The following is a 17,416-nucleotide window of genomic DNA, read 5'->3' as shown; positions in this document are numbered from 1 at the left end:
TGTCCAAAAGACCCCACTTTTAGATGTTAATCTCATATTTTACATAAAGTTATTGTAAAGGTTGATTTGCCAAGGTTTCCAGAACTGAAGAAGACAGTTTACTGTCAAATATTTGTCTCTTAAAAAAAGAAAACAGAAATGACACCACAAGGTTCACAAAATGCTCTTTTCTTTTTCCCTAAAATACAGACATTGTCTCATTAATGAATGCTGAATCAACTCTTATTTATCATGAGACAATTGCATTTATAACATTAAACAACACCCATTGTCAGTTTCACCAAAACGATGGTTGAAGGACAAGACAACCAGAATATCACATGTTTTGTGCCTAGCTGCAACAGCTCGGAGTTGTCTTCTGTCACTAGCAAGTTTGCTGATATAATACAATTCTCAATGCAAGCTAGGCTTTGCCTTAACCCAATTTTAGTTCCTTCAAGTAAAAACTTATCTGAAAAATCTAGGTGTAAAACACAAATCAGAACGAACTGGTAATAATTAATAATGGATAAGTGGTGCAAAAGAGAGCAGAACCTCTTCTCACCAGTGTAATCCAGCACAGCTGCATATACTGACGACAAAACACTGTTAGTCAGGCCTTTTGTTCTGCCTCAACAAAACACAGAAACAAAAGCAGCAAAACCACTGTGCCACCTTTTCTGCCTCTTTCAATTACAGGGTGCCATAATATTCCCTGGCACAATCAGATAGTTCTTGCGATGCCACTTGATCATTTGCCTGCAATTTGCAAGCCATCAAAATACAGCCCCCATCTGTATCACTTATCATTGCACTTATACATTCTTTATTTGTGAATTTCTGAAGAGGAGTCTCAAAACTGGCTTCATTCATCATACAGAAAGCACTTAAACACTTAATTGTAATGACTTCTGTCTAGAACAGACATAGTGGCCAGAAAGTAGCAAGAAAAGGAAATCAAACTGTGTATTCAATATGATGTAATAAAGCTGAGTTACACACCTTTAGCCAAATACTTTGTATTAGGATAAAAATCCTCTAATCTAATGTTATTTTGCCTGAACATATTCTGAATTTCAGAACACATTGAAGCATACTTGATCAAGAAGACAAACAAGAACCCAGTTGCTTGAGAAAAAAATTTCCTTCAACTCAATTAACTCACCAAAATGCACAAGACATCCTTTTAATTTTGAAGGAGGAAATATCAGAATTCATTAAAGAAGAATGTTTACGAGCATCTTTGCAGCAGAAAACCTGTATGCTGAATGGCAAATAATAGCAAGATGAGGCCTGGGGGTGGGAGGGCAATCAGAACAGTCGCTGCTGATGAAGAAATGTGCTGACAATTCATAACAATGGGTTAGTGCTTTAGTTCTAAGATTTCCTAGAAAAAATGGGGAATTGCCAGCATTTTGATATTGCAAGCAACCATTGCTATTTCTTTGAAAAAAAACTAAGGAAGAAGAGCAAGTTTGTGGAATATTGTTTACTTTTAATCAACACATCTTAAAGTTTTCACAATACTTGAAGCTACACTTAAGTATACAACAGTCTCAATCACAAAAAACAAGCAGAACAATTAAACTACATAAGGCCTTAGAAGCACAGTGTGTATTGCTGGAATATTATTTTGTTTCCAAATAGGGTACATATAATTAAGTTTGTTTTTCATAGTTTTATTAACGCAAAATGCATTCTAGGGAAAGGCGACTTTATTTCACTATGAGTTAACAGAAAAATGTCAACATTCTCTTCTTGTCCCTTCTCCCACCCCATCCAGGCCTGAATAGTAAAATTTCCATACAATACTCAAAACCCAATAAGGTTTTGCACTAAGCATTCAAAAGTAAGCCTGATCAGACAACTGCAAACTTGCAAATTGTTTATTACAATGTTGGATAAATTTCCAGGTTCTTTTGAATGAAACACTGTATCTCTACACAATCAATGTTTAAAACTACTTGGTTTTAAAAAAAACATGGTCCAAAAAGTCTTCTAGGTTCTAAAAGTCTTATCACTTTCAAAGAAGTAATTTGTGGCCTCAGTAGCAATGATGTGAATGATACTTGCATTACAACAATGATAACTTCTGGCATTATTTTGGCAAGATTAAGACTCCTGAGGACATGAATAGGTAAATTTTTTTAACCTGAAAGGTAAGGGACAACAGAAGTACAAAATAACTAAAGTAAATCTAAGCACAAAAGATATGAAAAATATGGGAAAAGATAACTATTTTGACCCTCTCCCCCTATAACAGGGCATGGATCATTTCCAGTGACTGTCTGTTCTTATTACATACATTAGTAATTGCTCAAAATCATGGCTATTACATTTTTAGAGAACAACTGCTTAGAAGTCTGGTTTTTAGTAACACCTGTGCAACAGAGTAAGTCACAGTACATTTTGAGATGTTTAAAAAATACCTATAAACTTGTTTTTGATACACTAAAGCACTTGGCAACACTTTTACAGCATTTGATTTTATATAATTAAAATTTCTTACAGTACTCCTTGTGATTTTTTTTACATCTAGGAAGAAAAAACCTCACACAAAGTCATGTGAACTGCTACGTTTGACTGCAGGATCATGTAATTCCAGTTTATAATGCTGGCACTAAAACCTTCCTTAATTATGTTAACAAATCATTACCTGTACATTTAATGAAGGCAACCAAGATGATTTGAAAACACAACATTCAGGTTTTGTGTTATGTATCTATCAAGATGTGCAGTTCCGCAGTGAAATGAAAAAAGCCTATAAATATACAAAGAAAATTACAAGTTCACCAGTTCATGTGAGACAAACTGTTTTAATCTTTCCAGGTACTGTCCGTAGAGTTCCACATCATTATGGCCTGCTCCTTCTACCCACAGTGGTTCTACAGGTCTCTGGCAACGCTCAAACAATGCTAGGCCATGTGAAAAGTCAATTACTTCATCTTCAGTCCCATGGATTATTAACACAGGAGATGTTATTTTAGAAATTTTGTCAATGCTGTAAGAAAAAGATTTTATTCATGAACACAGGGATATAGTTCTGAAATATATGACAGGAATTTTCTTCAGTTAAGGTCTACTTAGTTTTACAGTCTTACAGAAATATATTGCAAAAGACTTTCTTCACAGTTATCCAGATTAACAATTCACTGGACTGGAACGACTTGTTAGAACTAGGAATTTACATGTTATGTACAGGAAAACTAATTACTTCTTTAGCAGATATCCACTAAAAAGATTAGGGATATGAAACATCTAGGTTTACAAAGTTCTACGAACTTCAAATCAAATGTTCCTCTTTGTTATTATTCATTGATTTTTCTCCAACTGTTTTATTAGACCCTTGAAAAATATTTCAGAGAATTTACCAGACTACTTGTTACTCTTCTAGTCGAAAACTTCTGTACTAGAGAAAAATGGTGGAAAAAAACCCATCCCACAACTTACTTCGGGAATGCATCAAAGCAATAGGTCTTCTTTGTATCAGGAAAAGCTACTCGCATTCCTGAGGTCAGTGGAGAATGAAGGATTACAGCAGCACTTTCATACCTAGCAGCAAGATCCACAGATGGTACTGTTCCTATACTCTGGCCATATATAATCACATTTTCAGGGCGGATTCCATACCTAGAAAATTAAAAATGTTTAAAAAAAGTGGCATATAAAGTGAAACAGATAAAACAACTACAGAGCAAGGGAAAAAAGCATTTCTAAAGGTGAAAATCTTCTGAAGGGTGTCAGCAAGACTGTTCTATGACATTTGTGACTAAATGCACAATTATTTACTCTCCACTTGCAGTAACTTTTTTTTCCTTATGCCTGAATGATATTGAAATAAGGGTTTAATTTATTGAATATGGATTTGTGAATACAGTTGTGACTTGCATACTAGTTGAAAGTCTTTACTAGTAACTCTAGTGGATCTACAACAGAAGACTGATGAAAGCCTTACTAGCTCTTTGGTTATCATCAAATGGAGCACAATCAAGCCTGCAAAGATTTGGTCAGCTTTACTCTTCTGATACCTGTTAAAAACTGCAAGCTGGTAACATTGTTCATAAATGTAGTGAGACTTAAAGCATTCTCATACTGACAGTGGTCAGAATATTGTGCATTCCATGGAATAGCCGAGATTCTTGGTCTTATCAACCTAATCCACAAGTAAAACAGCCCAATAAAGCAATACCGAATTAATACCAAAGCCTCCCTCACAGTAAGGTGAAAACACTCTTTTTTCTGTAATCAACAGAGGTAAAGAAAAGAAACATCTAGTTAACACTTATACAAGTCAGACTTAATATATTTTTCTGCATTAGTGTGGATACAAAGAGCCGTTGCTACCCACGTAACACTAGAAAAGCCAGTAAGGAGAATGTTATGTGGGCAAGAGCAGCATCCACAGCAGAAGTGAGCTGCTGATGCACTGACCTCTGCTAACCAAGCACTCTCAGCCCAGGTCAGACTGCAACAGTGTATCTGTACTTGGGAAAGAAAGTACCTTAAATAGGAAGAGATACTGCATTGCATTAAAAGAGAATCCAGAAAACCCCCGGAACCAAGAACAAGCTCCTTCCCGCACTCCCCAAAAAAACAAACCGCAAAACCAAAACTAAACCAAAAAACCCAAACACTAATAATTGTTGTCATGCATCACTAGAAGTTTGTTCAGCTTTCTAAGTGAGAGCGGGTTAGCCTAATGCCACTGTGGAACAGCATGAGGTAACTTTAGTGTTTGCCACTGTAATTCTAAAAGGAATGGAAATCGAGTGAAGGAAAGTGTACCTGTTATCTCATCTACAATAAATGCACACATCTTTTCTGTCAACGCTATACAACACCACCCATACCCACAAAGAAGTTATCAAATTAGTATATTTCTCATACCTTCAGTAAAGTCAGGGAAGCAGAGGTAATGAAAAATTCATAGTATCTTATAAAGAAGGGTAAATAACTGTATAGTAACTGTATAGGTCACCAAACACTAAAAGTCCAAAAGACTCAAAATCAGGAACATTGGAAAAAAGATGTTTCACGTGTACCAAGACATTCAAATTACCAACCAACAAAAAAGCCATAATCCACAAGTACTTTTCAATAAGCCAGAAGAAATGTCCCATATGTTACATGAGTATTTAATACACAGTTAATAAAAAACTTATATCTAGGAAGATTGCAAGAAAAACAATATCACATTTGAGTATTACTAAAATGCTAAGTATCAGTATCAGAACTCATTAGGCACCCCAATAAACTTTCCAAATCGGGTTTAAAATCCACTATTCTCATTTAACATTGTCTATTTAACTATTCATCTCTTTATTTAAATTGTGTTCTGTTAGACTGAAATATAAGATTTAAAAGTATTAGCACAGAGACATTCAAGGAGTCTGCTCTTATCATGACTTAATTACTACTGGTGTTTCCTAGAAAGAGTTTCTAGTCATAATCAGATCATGATCAAATTAAGACTTCTACCAAACTAAGACTCAATCATCAGCCTGGAACAAGCTAGACCTCCACCTCCACCTCCCAACAGTTCTTGAAGAACAAAAAAGTTCAAACAGTCTGATTAACAAGATTTTCTCAAAATTCCAACATACAAAAATACAATAAATGAAAGCTTTGAAATAAAATCTAATGTAAGGTCTTCACTATTTTTGCATCTCTTCTGGAACACCTGAGAACAGACGTGCTCCTATCCTTTTACAATTAATCTCCCAATTCACATTTGTCCACTCTGAAGATACAGCACGACCTTCTCTCCCTTCCATAAAATCAGAACAAAACTTGCATTAATACCTGACACTTTGCATCATTAGTATGGCATGCAGATTGCACACAGCACATTATGACACAACACAGCTCTCCAATAATAAACCCTGCAAATTATCACACTTGGATAGTGAGTTTTACAAGATGCACAGAAAATTAAAGCACAACTTAAAAGCATATTTTGGAACATATATTCTCCTCTTTTTCATCATTCTTTCCCCTATTTTGGATCTGTCAGCCTAAAGATAGATAAATGATGGCTACGAGAAAAATAATCCAAGAAAAGCATTTACTATATTTGGATTAAAGTAATCCTTTCTCCGCCACAGTCAAGCAGATTGCCTCACAGTGCCCAGCAGAAAACTATTTGGCTTGCAATTTGAAAACTAAAAGAGCGAGGCCAATAACCAAAAGTGGTGGTTTAAAGTAGACTTCTGAATATTCTGGCTTGAAGAGAAAAAACCAAAACCCAATAAACCCCCCTCTCCCAAATAACAAAATCCAAGCAGCTTGGAAAACAGATCACCATCTGTTGTTTCTAGTCTTCCCTCTTCTCTTGGACAGGCTTCTGAAATCTTTGGGAAAAAGAGTCCACTGTGCCTCAGTTGCTATCTCTCAGAACTATGACTTTACAATCTAAAACAGAAGAATTCTTGAAAAAGTAACTGTTGCTAAGTTTCCTGGTCATAAAATTTGTCTACTCCTTTTGATAGTCCCATAAATGCTAGTTAAACTACAAGAAGTTTTGTACAGAATTATCAGTTGACTATACACCTGGTCTCCCAAATGAGGAAGTGTCAGATCAAGAGAAAAAGTGACAGTAATATTGTTCTCTTAATCAGTGTCTTAGAAGTATAGGCCATCCTGAGGAAGAGAAATGTGACATTTACAGAGCCATATGCTGCAAGTAGTTGTCCTGGTGACAAGAGGTCAAAGACATGCTGTAAAAATTGTTAATATCTTTGAAAGCTCATTATGCTGATAATAGGACTAATATAAATACTATTGGCCATTCAAGTAATCTTAGATAACTTGTATCAGCATAGGTTTTTTGAGGGGTTTTGTATTTGTTTGTTTGTTGTTGGGGTTTTTTGTTTGGTGTGAGGTGGTTTTTTTGGGGGTTTGTTTGTTTTGGGATTTTTTTCCTTTTTTTAGTTTTTTAACTTCAATTACCTTTAAGAACCAAATACCATCTTGAATTGCCATGATACACTGTCAGGTTTTTAAAGAATACCTGCTATTTTGACCTTGATATACGTAAGGGAGACTGCTGTTCTTAATCTAGAACACTCACTCAATTTACAACAACAGAATAAAGCATCAGTAAAATCAACCTTAGAAGGGTACATTTTCCATAACACCTCTGAAGCTTACACTGATGAAGAGTTGCAACAGATGCTCTCGAGAAGCTACTGTTCCTAAAGATATTGCAACATACATATTTAGAAAACTGACACCAGCGCTTGAGGCACATGGAACAAAGAGGAACATCCTGAGGGAAATTTCAATGCACTTTCAGAATCTTTTGTCATCATGGACATAACATGTAAATTACAGCTGCAAATGGCAGAACATCAAGGGCACGAACATTATCCACATCTTTAACTATCAACATTCCAGGCCATGAATAAAATTCATGAGTGTACAGCTCCTCCTCAATTGAGATGCTCGTTCCCCTTCTTGTGTATAAAATATTTAACACTGGGAGAAGAAAAAAGAAACTATGTTATATGAAAGGCAAGTCTATTGACAATACATACAGTAATCAACAAACTGCACCTTCTCTTTCTCATGACAGTCAGGCCTTTTCTAAACTTCACAATGCTACTGATACATTTGTTCTATTAACAAGATTTCTCTTCATAACTGAGTTTTTTCCTATCAATTTAAATAAAAGTTCAATTTCTCTCCAAATATACAAAGTTACAGTACCTCAACTTCCATCTAAAAAAACTCTACCTACTTTTGAATTAAAAAAAATTAATTTGTGAATTCTCAAATGAACACTTTTGGCCAACATCCAAACAGATTCAATCTTATTCCTATATCTGGCTGTTCCAATTATGGACATCCTGTTCACTTTGACACATCGATCTGATGGTGAGATTTAGCCTTCAATTTTTCAATTATTAGACAGCCCATGACAAACAGCAATGAAAATGGCTGTTTGGCTTCTTACAGGTAAATCTGGTCATGAGGCAATTCTGGCAAGTCTTCAGAGGTTTCTGAAGGAGTGCCACTTGCCCTGCATTTGCCTGGGGCTGGTTAAACCTTTCCACCCTTGCTAGGGTGTCATCAAAGGCCTTCAGAGACCAGAACAGCAGAAAACAGGCGTATCCCAAAATGACTCCTGGCATTTCAACACTTTGTAGCTATGACAGTCAGAAAAAGAATGTCTTCACTTGCCACGTTTACATAGTTCCATGCACATGAATATGCAATAATGTATAACTTTTCCTAACATGATGAAGGCAGTGAATCACATTGCCTCCTTTCATGGGCAGCTTCTATATAGGTACCTACTGCTTCCTATTAAAACACTAAAAACAGGTAAAGAATAGGAACACAACTCAGAATCTGCATCTGCTGTTTACCTTTTCTGTTCTGCTACCAAATTAGCTTTCCGTATTCACTTACATCACTGTTAATATTCACATACCCTTACAGCAAAATCTCACCATCACCCTCAATACTAGTTCCAGACTATTTCACCCTGGGTGTCCAGTCCCCACCAGACTGTCATTCTGATTTACAGATGAGCATTGGATTGTCCCTCCAAGATACAAAGCTTAAGATGCTACCAAGTCTTCACCACAATCAGTTTTGTTGACTGTAGAACTAAGTCCACATCAGCATTTCAATTACCCTAGAAACATCTTTTAGTGCTGGGTTCTATGATCCCATTTCCTAGAACAAGGAACGCAGGGAGCTGTGGGTAACTGATCAACCTCCAAAGGTCATTTCTCCATTCTTCATCACATCACAAGCTGTGAGGCACAGCTTAAAAGTCTAGGGTCCCTTATCTCATCAACAAGAATTTCAAAGGAGTTACAGCTACACTTATATTTATCCTGCAAAAAACTTGCTGAATTAATTTGCTTTTGCAGAACAGGTTATAAAATGTTGAAGATGATGCCAGTGTAAACTGATAGTCCAGGAAACTGAATCAATATGGCAGCAAATGTTCAAAGTCTTTGTTCTGGTCCAGATGTTCATCAAGTAGTTAAACACAGCTGAGCACTGTCTCAGGGCTCAAAAGAATACCATGGAGTGATAACCAAACATTCAGATACAAGGACAAGACCAACTGGAAAGTTGTTCTAAGTACTACAGATAAAAGTAGTAACATCAACCCCTTTCTAAGCAACGGACAAAATTCAGTTCACATTTGTGAAAACCACAAGTTGGGCAGACATAACCCAAACTTGAGACACTCTACAGAATTATTTCATTTCTATAGAAGGTTTTGACACAAAAAATAAACAGAGACAACAAATAGGACTGAAGTGAGGTCATTCTTAAATGGAAGAGAAATGCAGATAGATGTACGATGTATTTAGAGGTTCCCCCAAAAACAACATCTGCTCAGAAAAGAGCATGTTTAGATGGGACATTATAGTCATTGAATGGTTTGTGTTGGAAGGGATCTTTAAAGACCATGTAATTCCAACCTCCTGGCCTGTGGCAGGGACATCTTTCACTAGACCAGTTTGCTCAAAGCTCCATTTAGCCTGGCCTTGAACACTTCCAGGGATGAGGGAAGTTGCCCACAATTTCTCTGGGCAACCTGTTCTTCTCTGGGCAACCTGGTTCCAGAGCCGAATCATCATCACAGGAAAGAATTTCTTAATAATATATAATCTAGATCTACCCTCTTCAGTTTAAAGCCATTAGCCCTTGTCCTATCAATAATGAACAATCTTATTTGATTAGAGAAAGTACACTTCATTGTTTAAGAATGCATGTGAGAATTCAAATGGCAATTACAATTCCTTGTAGGTTTTCTACTCAGACATTTATTATGAGGAAAAAGCAACAATAATTACAAATTAGTTCATAAAACAGAGTCTGTAAATTGACATTAAAAAAGTATTGTTTCACCATCCAGTTCTCTCACATTTTCTGGTACATTTAAATAATTCAGACTATCTTCCATATTGTTCACAAACCATATTATGCTTTTGGTCACTATCACTGGGTATTTGACCAAGTAGCTAACTTCCAGATCACCCATCAACTACAAACAGTGCACCTGTTGCAGTGCTGGGCTTATGGAACAGATCTAGTCATATCTCAGCTTTCCACCATAATAAAAATAAACACCAACACCTAATGTAACAACACAGTATGCATGTCTTTGAATATATGAGGCTGAAAATCTGTCCTCTGTGGTTGAATAATGCTTATGATAGTAAGCTTTTCCCCTACTTTATTACACAAATAAAATACACTTCTTTGAAAAGAAATATCATACTGTTGTTATAATGTAAAAGAAATGCAAGACAATATGTGTATTTGAAACACTGAAAAGGGATAATCTGCTCTTTAACACTACATTGACCAAGTTCTAAACTCACTGTGACAACTACCAGGCTCTAGTCTTTTGAAGTCTTTACACATGTCATTACTCTAAGTCACATCACTGATACTGTAATTATTAAACAGGATGCTCAAGTTGCAATGATCAAAGATGCTCTACATTAAATTCAGGGTTTCACACCTTTTCAGTGCAAAATTCACAACATGCTGAGATTATTTTTTTTTTGTGCACAGCTATTCTTATGATTGCATAGGATTTTAAAAAAATATGTTTTGTCGTTTGGGTGTTTGTAACACAAGAAGAATATTGATCTAAATAGAACAAATAATGGTGAATAATGCTCTCAAATTTAAGAAGCTGCACTTGGTGCCTAGGATTCTCACCTGTATCAGTGAATGTCTCCAGTCTTTCATCTTACTATTTTATCTTGCCAAAACCAGAGGCTTAGAACACAGAAGCAACATCCTTCCAATTTGTATTTTTTCCTTGTCCAGTTTTATTCCATTTGAGATAACATCACCGATTCAAAGTCTTGACTTTTTGTTCCCACCACAATGTATTTACCCAGATCCATCACATCATACATGTAAATGAAGTAAAACCATTTGAAAAGCATGCTGTAGAAGAAAAATGGCAACTAATGTCTTACCTTGTTCTAAGAGCCACCCAAGCAGCATCAATGTCAGCATACAGATTCTTCTCTGTTGGCTTTCCAGAACTTGCACCATATCCAGAATAATCATATGAGAAGATGTTGCAATTAATTCGTGAACCCAGTCCTATATAAAAGCTGCTCATCTGACCCAGGTCAACAGCATTTCCATGCGAGAAGAGCAAAGTGTACTTGGCGTTAGGTGAGCAACGCACAAACATACAGGCAATCCTGTTACCTTTACTTGTTCTAGTCATGAAGCATTCAATGGCATCTTTTTCTCTAGAAGAATATTGCCAGTCTGCTCGCTCTGAGAGATGTAAAGTCCAGCGACTACCACTCTCATCGCACATCAGTGTGTATGTGGGATCGGGGGGTAAGAATGCCAGCTTGGAGGCAATTTTCCCTGGGCATGGTGGACAACAGAACAGGCAACACAGTTCACTAAAGGAAAGATTATTCATCTTCTAGTCTGAAACAGGAAGAGAGAATGATATCAGTTTCTAGTTACAATCCTATATTAAAAAAGAAAAAAACCTAATGAAAAATGTAAACAGTGTCTTAGAAAATAATACATAATTTTAGTGGAAACATTTAACAAAATATAGATTCAAATATATATACGTATATTTCCATATAATATCTAAGTTGATATTATTAGTTACTTTACAGTGAGCATATTATTGAAGAAGAGTGATAACTCTAAAGCCCTTTGATAAATATCAAAATTAAATATGATTACCCAGGGTAAGAACAAGCATGAGTTTTGGAGCTCCTTTGGAGGAAATGAAGGGCCTCATCCTATGACATTACAAAAAGTGTTCTTCCCATTGACAAATACATATGTTTCAAAGAACAATTAAAACACCTGGCAGTGTTGCAATGTATTAAGGCTATGCAGATCTCTGCAGCCAAAAATCACTATGGCATTTCCTAAATACAGAGAATATGTACTGCACTCATGAGATATGGGCTCCTCCAGGCAGTATCAGGAGTATGAAAGGTCCATGAAGGCCAAAGCTTAGAAGACAAAAGAACATGACGCTTGTCGCTTAGCTAACACTGCAGAGCTTTGGTACACTAAAATCCAGCCACAAACTCATCTTTGCCCCATGTACTGGCTGACATAAATGTTTCCTCAAAAGCAGACATTAATTTACATCAGGGAAAAAATCCTTTGTTGTGATGATAGTTTTTTTGAGCAGTGGGAAGAGCAATAAAATTTGCCAAGTACCATGCTGAAAACCAGAACACTTAAGATAAGCACTTACACTTCTTTCCTTGTGTTAAGGCATCTGACATTTCATCTCAACTTAAACAAATTTTTAATGTCAAATCTATCTACAGGTCTCCAACTCACCTCCTGACAAGTCTCTGTGAAGAGAAACACCCTCAGCTTCACATACCAGCTTTGACTGATAGCCTTAAGTTTACAAATAGGAACAAATCGAGCAGATTTCAGATGACAACAGTACTGTGCTGTTTCAGAAATATTAGGGTCATCTGACAATAAAATCTTACTGCTAACTATAATAACTGACAATATTTAGGTCATATTTCAACTTTTGTCCTCTAACTTGTATACAAGTATAGTTTTCATGCCTGCACAAATTTCTCTTTAAAAAAGCTTCAAGAACACTGCTATAAAAACACTTGAACATATATCACAGAACAACTATCTGTATTTTGGATGCATGAATGGTCTCTTCCCTGTGGTAGAGTATGAATGCATACTGCAACACAATTCTACATGGAGCAGACTTTCAAAGTAGCAAACACAGGCAGGACAGTCTGACAAACAGCATGAGTGTTCTGGGAATACTACTTCTCTTTGTAGGGCACAAAAAAAGGGGCTGCTGCAGTCAAGAGCTTTCATCCCAAGTCTCCAGTTTTCTCCAAAACAGAGGGAAAACACAGATGCTTAGATATGGGAAATCAACACTAACAGTTTAGAGGAGATGGCAGGAAGGGTGCACTGATCAGCTTCCATGAAAAGGTAGATGGTTTCTTAATGACCACACTCCTGCCAGCTAAAGCAACAACAAACTTGGGTATCTATGTAATCAGCCCAATTAGTCACTCATATTTGGAATAATTCATCTGTTCCATCAATGTTTCATCTGTTTCTCATCTGTCAGATAAGATTATAGGAACATCAAATTTCATTTTTACGCACGAGTCAGGACAAATGGAAGGAGTCTATGGAGGATGGCTAGGGATTGGGAAAAGGCTTAGGCTGTCTTATGCATAGGAAAAACCCTATACTTCTTTTTGTTCCTTCTTTACTTCTCTAACATTTGTGAGCACCAAAGGAGCAACTTTTTCACCTCTACTTAGTAAGTTCATGTTCACAGTCCAGAGAAACTCCTAGGATGCCTCAATAGGTTTTTCATCCAAGGACTACTTATGAGCCAATACTCAAACATACTTCTATTTCTAAGAGAAACTATTAAATGGATCTGTTCCAAGTGAGTTTTCCCACCTTCTCAGAAAAGCTGAAGGCAAGTTAGATATTCTACTTTATTGTAAGAGGTTGATTTTATTTTTTTTTTTGCTGAAAAATGTAAGAGAATATGTACATACAAAAGTAAGGTATAAATAGCTTGTTTCTGCACCCAGGAACAGCAGACTGCACTGTATACAGTATATTGCATACTATGATAGCTGCAGATAACTTCTTCCCAATCCACTTGTCAGAAAGAATTAGAACAGTTTACATTATTTGTAACTATAAACAGCCTAGCAACACTACAAATATGATCTAACTCAGAAAATATTTGCTATTTGTCAAAGTAATCTCAGAAGACTGGAAGCTGGCTGATGGCATTCATGCCCAGGGCAGCACTGCAGTAACCACAGTTAACCAGCTGAAGTGGTACTGTGCCCCAAGATAGCTTAGATGTGCTAAAAGTGGGCTATCACACAATATGGAAAATGACATGCTGAAGACCATGGATGAAGCATTATTTCTCCCCTGTGCTAGACTAATGCAGACTTTATATATGGCAGATCTGTCTAGTGTAACTAAAGATTCTGATTCTAGAGTAATTCTCCATCTAAATCATGGTTAACAATAATTCTTTTCTTTAGAACACACATACTGCTTTCTTCACTTAGAAGACCCAAGAAAAACAGCAGATCCCTAGCATCACTAACTGAACAAATCTGACACAAAACACCTGCTGAACTCCCTCAGGAGGATACCTTCAACTAAATGCAAACAATGTTTCTATTATACTGGAACTGGTTTGTCATTCATTGTATTCACATAAGTGTGTTCTTAACCTCCGGATCTGGAATGGAACCAGGATGTAAGAGAGTCTCCAGGGCGTATAGAGTAATTCTGCTATTACTGTCTGAAAGTTCAACTGAATCAGCATTTCAGCCTAGTAGTTATCCAGTAGATGTCGTAATTTAATGTCAACCAAACATGGATTATCTTTCTTCAAAAGTTATTCTGTTCAGACACCTTAATGGGGGATTAAACTTACCATTACTTCACCAATAGTGTTATTTTGATATTATTATTTTATAATTTGATTTGTTATTTTATATTAATGTTAGAAAACATGATTTCCTAATGATTCCTCCATCCAGAAATTATTATGGTAAAAACTACAAGAAAAGTCACAAAACCCCTTTCATTTAGCACCACCCGGCCTTGGTAAAACCTTTGGAGGTCAACAAAACCAGTCTAAAATATAATTCATGAAAAGTAAACAAGACACTACATGTGATGTTGCATTAAAAATCAATAACAAGTGGGCTTGATCTATGCCTAATCTGAGCTCTTACTGAAACCAGGGCAAAACCAATTCTGACTATAAATTACCTTAAGCATACAGTTCCACTAGTACGGATGAGTAACTTTAATGGGACTCATTTGACTAAGACATGTTGTGCACACCTAAGTCTAACACTTTCTGAGCATGTATGATGTAAATCTCTGAGCTCATCAGAGTAGCATCATCAGACTCTGAGGTCAACACATCCTAACAGCATAACTATCTCACCTTCTATTTGACATTTCAATAATAAGGATGCCAGTGCTGTGCTGCAAACACAGTTTCTTCTGCTGGTAAAATATATTAACAACAAAAAGAACATTATAAGAGAAACATACATTCCTTTTAAAACCGTACTGCATTCTTCAAATTAATTAAGTAGGAAAATTCTGTGGAAGAAACTGTAGAAAGCTGATACACTTCTTTTATTGCAGTGATAGAGGCTAAGAAATAAAACAGACCCAAGTGGCATCACCTACCCCTTCTGCGACAGCCTTTAAAAGGAAGTCCAGGTCATTTTATCAATTTTATCTCTTTCACCCTCTTACGAATAATGAAGTAACACATAAAATTACAAATGTAAAACTGCCCACAGGCAGTAATTTCCATTTGTTCTTTGGCAATTAACCTTCTCATAAAGGCTGGCAGAAGGAAGGGGAAAACATCTATTTAATCTTAAAGAACACCTCAAATACTTATCTGGTGATTCCTATGATAACACAAATGTAGTTCTTTCATATAAGCAATTACTCCTGTCCTCTCTCTGCAAATTGTAACAAGAAGGTGGAACCTATTATTCACATCTTTGAGTACTTCACCACATATTAGCCGTAAAAGCCCAACCCTTGTAAACACTTATCTAGAAATCTTATATTTACATTAAATACAAATTATTCTAATTGTATAGTTAAATTAAATTACATTTTTCATAGGAACTATTCACAAGAACAAAGTCAAACTTGTAAATATAGCTGCTGGTTTGTAATTTTAGTGTTGCACTAACTGTACCAGGCAAGGTATTAAAATTTTGGGGTTTTTTTGCTTGGCTGTTGTTTGTATGTGGTTTTTTGTTGTGGTTTTTGTTTGTTTGGGGTTTTTTTAATTATTATTTTTCATCATATATTACTGGAACAAGAAATTCTAAAGTATTTTCCCTCACACTTTCATTAAACACAATGAAATGAAAACTTGAGGTCAAGTCACTACTGAAGTACACTTTAAATATTTACTTCAACATCTGCTTTAAATAAAAAATGGAACAGAAGGATAGTCATCCTTCTAAAGGATGGCCATCCTTTAACTACTTCAACAGTTATCTGGTGTATTATATAAAAGGATTAAGTTTACAGAATATTAAGAAAGAATACACAATAGCTCTGGAAAACAACACAAAGGAAGCGTATTCAATAATGAAAAAGCCATACCAAGAAATACTGTGAAGTAACTGTTTAAGATAGTTTTCAAAGAGCAAAGCAACCTACATAAAAACACAGAAGCCTCACATAACCAAAACTTCATTTTGCTTAATTTGATTCTAAAGAAATAAACAGCTTTACTACTCTCACAAATTGTAGCTAGTTTAGCGTATATGGGGATATTATTCGCCTGCTGCTGGTTACATTGTATATCTCAAACCCAATGGCACAGTTGGAAAAAAGAAAAGGAATACAGGAAACACTAACTGAAAAATCCAGACATTCCTTATCACCTAGAAAACAAACTAACTCTCTAAAGGTCCCAGACAGACAACTCCGGGATTAAGTCAATTGCATAATGCCTTGCACGCTCCAAAGTAAGGCTCTGCCCCACGGATCTGCTCTGCTAAAGCCCCCTGCCCGCCGTGTTTCGGCCCCTCCACCTCGGTGTTCGCCCTGGCCGGGCGGTCACGAACCCGCAGCTCCGCCTCTGACACCGCTCTGCGCTCAGGGGGCTCCGTTCTCACTTCCGCAGTCACCAAGTTTCCAACCTAATCCCTGACCAAGCACTTTAAACTTTCAAATTAACAATACCTGAGAGCAATTTTAACGCCAGCGTCACTCCCACCCTCAACAGCAGAAACTGAGGGAATAAATTACGTCAGGCTGGAGAGAACTAAATGAATTCCTCAGGTGTCTGTATCTGAAAAGGACTTCGGAAGTCCACAGCAGTAACACGAGGACAATTGTTTAGACCTGAGAAGAGCCAGGCTTTAACAATCGTGTCACAAGCCACCGAGCTGGTTTCCAACAAAGGCGTCCAGGGCAAGACCACGGAGACTGGAGCGTCGAAACAGCCCCGGACGCTGCGGCGGCGACACCCGGGGGAATCGGCGGGAGGGCGGCCGGGGCCGGCTGCTCCGCGCCGGCTCAGACCCGCCGCCGCCGCCCCTGGCCAAGCAAATGCGGTGGGCGCCGCAGACCTTCCGCGGCCCGCCCCGGGGCCCGCCTCTCGCCTGCGCCCGGGCGGCGCGAGGACCGGGGGTCCGAGCGGGGGGGACGGCTCGCCCACGCACCGGGCAGCGGGTCATCACCACACCGCCCCCCCGCACCGCCGCCACGGGAGCGAGTCCGTACCTGCACCTGGCGCTCCGCCCGGCGGCCCCGCGCTGTCCCGGCTGCCGGGCCGGCGGGTGGGGAGTGCCGGCTGTTGCTGAGTAACGGCGCGGCGGGCGGCCCTCAGCGCCCCCGGTCCGCGCCCGCAGCTCCA

At 37.6% G+C, this 17,416-nt stretch overlaps 1 protein-coding gene across 3 annotated transcripts; it reads right to left on the bottom strand.

The window, feature by feature from the left end:
* Positions 1-1,453: 1,453 nt before the first annotated feature.
* On the bottom strand, positions 1,454-17,395 carry ABHD17B (abhydrolase domain containing 17B). Of its 3 annotated transcripts, none has more exons than XM_018086150.2 (4): positions 17,284-17,395; positions 10,944-11,418; positions 3,430-3,609; positions 1,454-2,980 (listed from the first exon to the last, which is right to left on the bottom strand). In XM_018086150.2, exons 2-4 carry the CDS (start codon positions 11,408-11,410, stop codon positions 2,761-2,763), a joined length of 867 nt encoding a protein of 288 aa, XP_017941639.1. In that variant the 5' UTR covers positions 11,411-11,418; positions 17,284-17,395; the 3' UTR covers positions 1,454-2,760. The 3 variants fall into 3 exon arrangements, with proteins under 3 accessions (XP_017941639.1, XP_017941641.1, XP_017941640.1); XM_018086152.1 differs by lacking the exon at positions 17,284-17,395 and adding an exon at positions 16,741-16,758; XM_018086151.1 differs by lacking the exon at positions 17,284-17,395 and adding an exon at positions 12,218-12,239.
* Between the last annotated feature and the right edge of the window lie 21 nt (positions 17,396-17,416).

This window comes from Manacus vitellinus, unplaced genomic scaffold, assembly GCF_001715985.3.
Source record: "Manacus vitellinus isolate BGI_N305 unplaced genomic scaffold, ASM171598v3 scaffold_9_pilon, whole genome shotgun sequence".
Classification (NCBI taxonomy): domain Eukaryota; kingdom Metazoa; phylum Chordata; class Aves; order Passeriformes; family Pipridae; genus Manacus; species Manacus vitellinus.
Note: the sequence above shows the minus strand (reverse complement) of the source record. Positions and strands in the feature narration are given on the sequence as shown.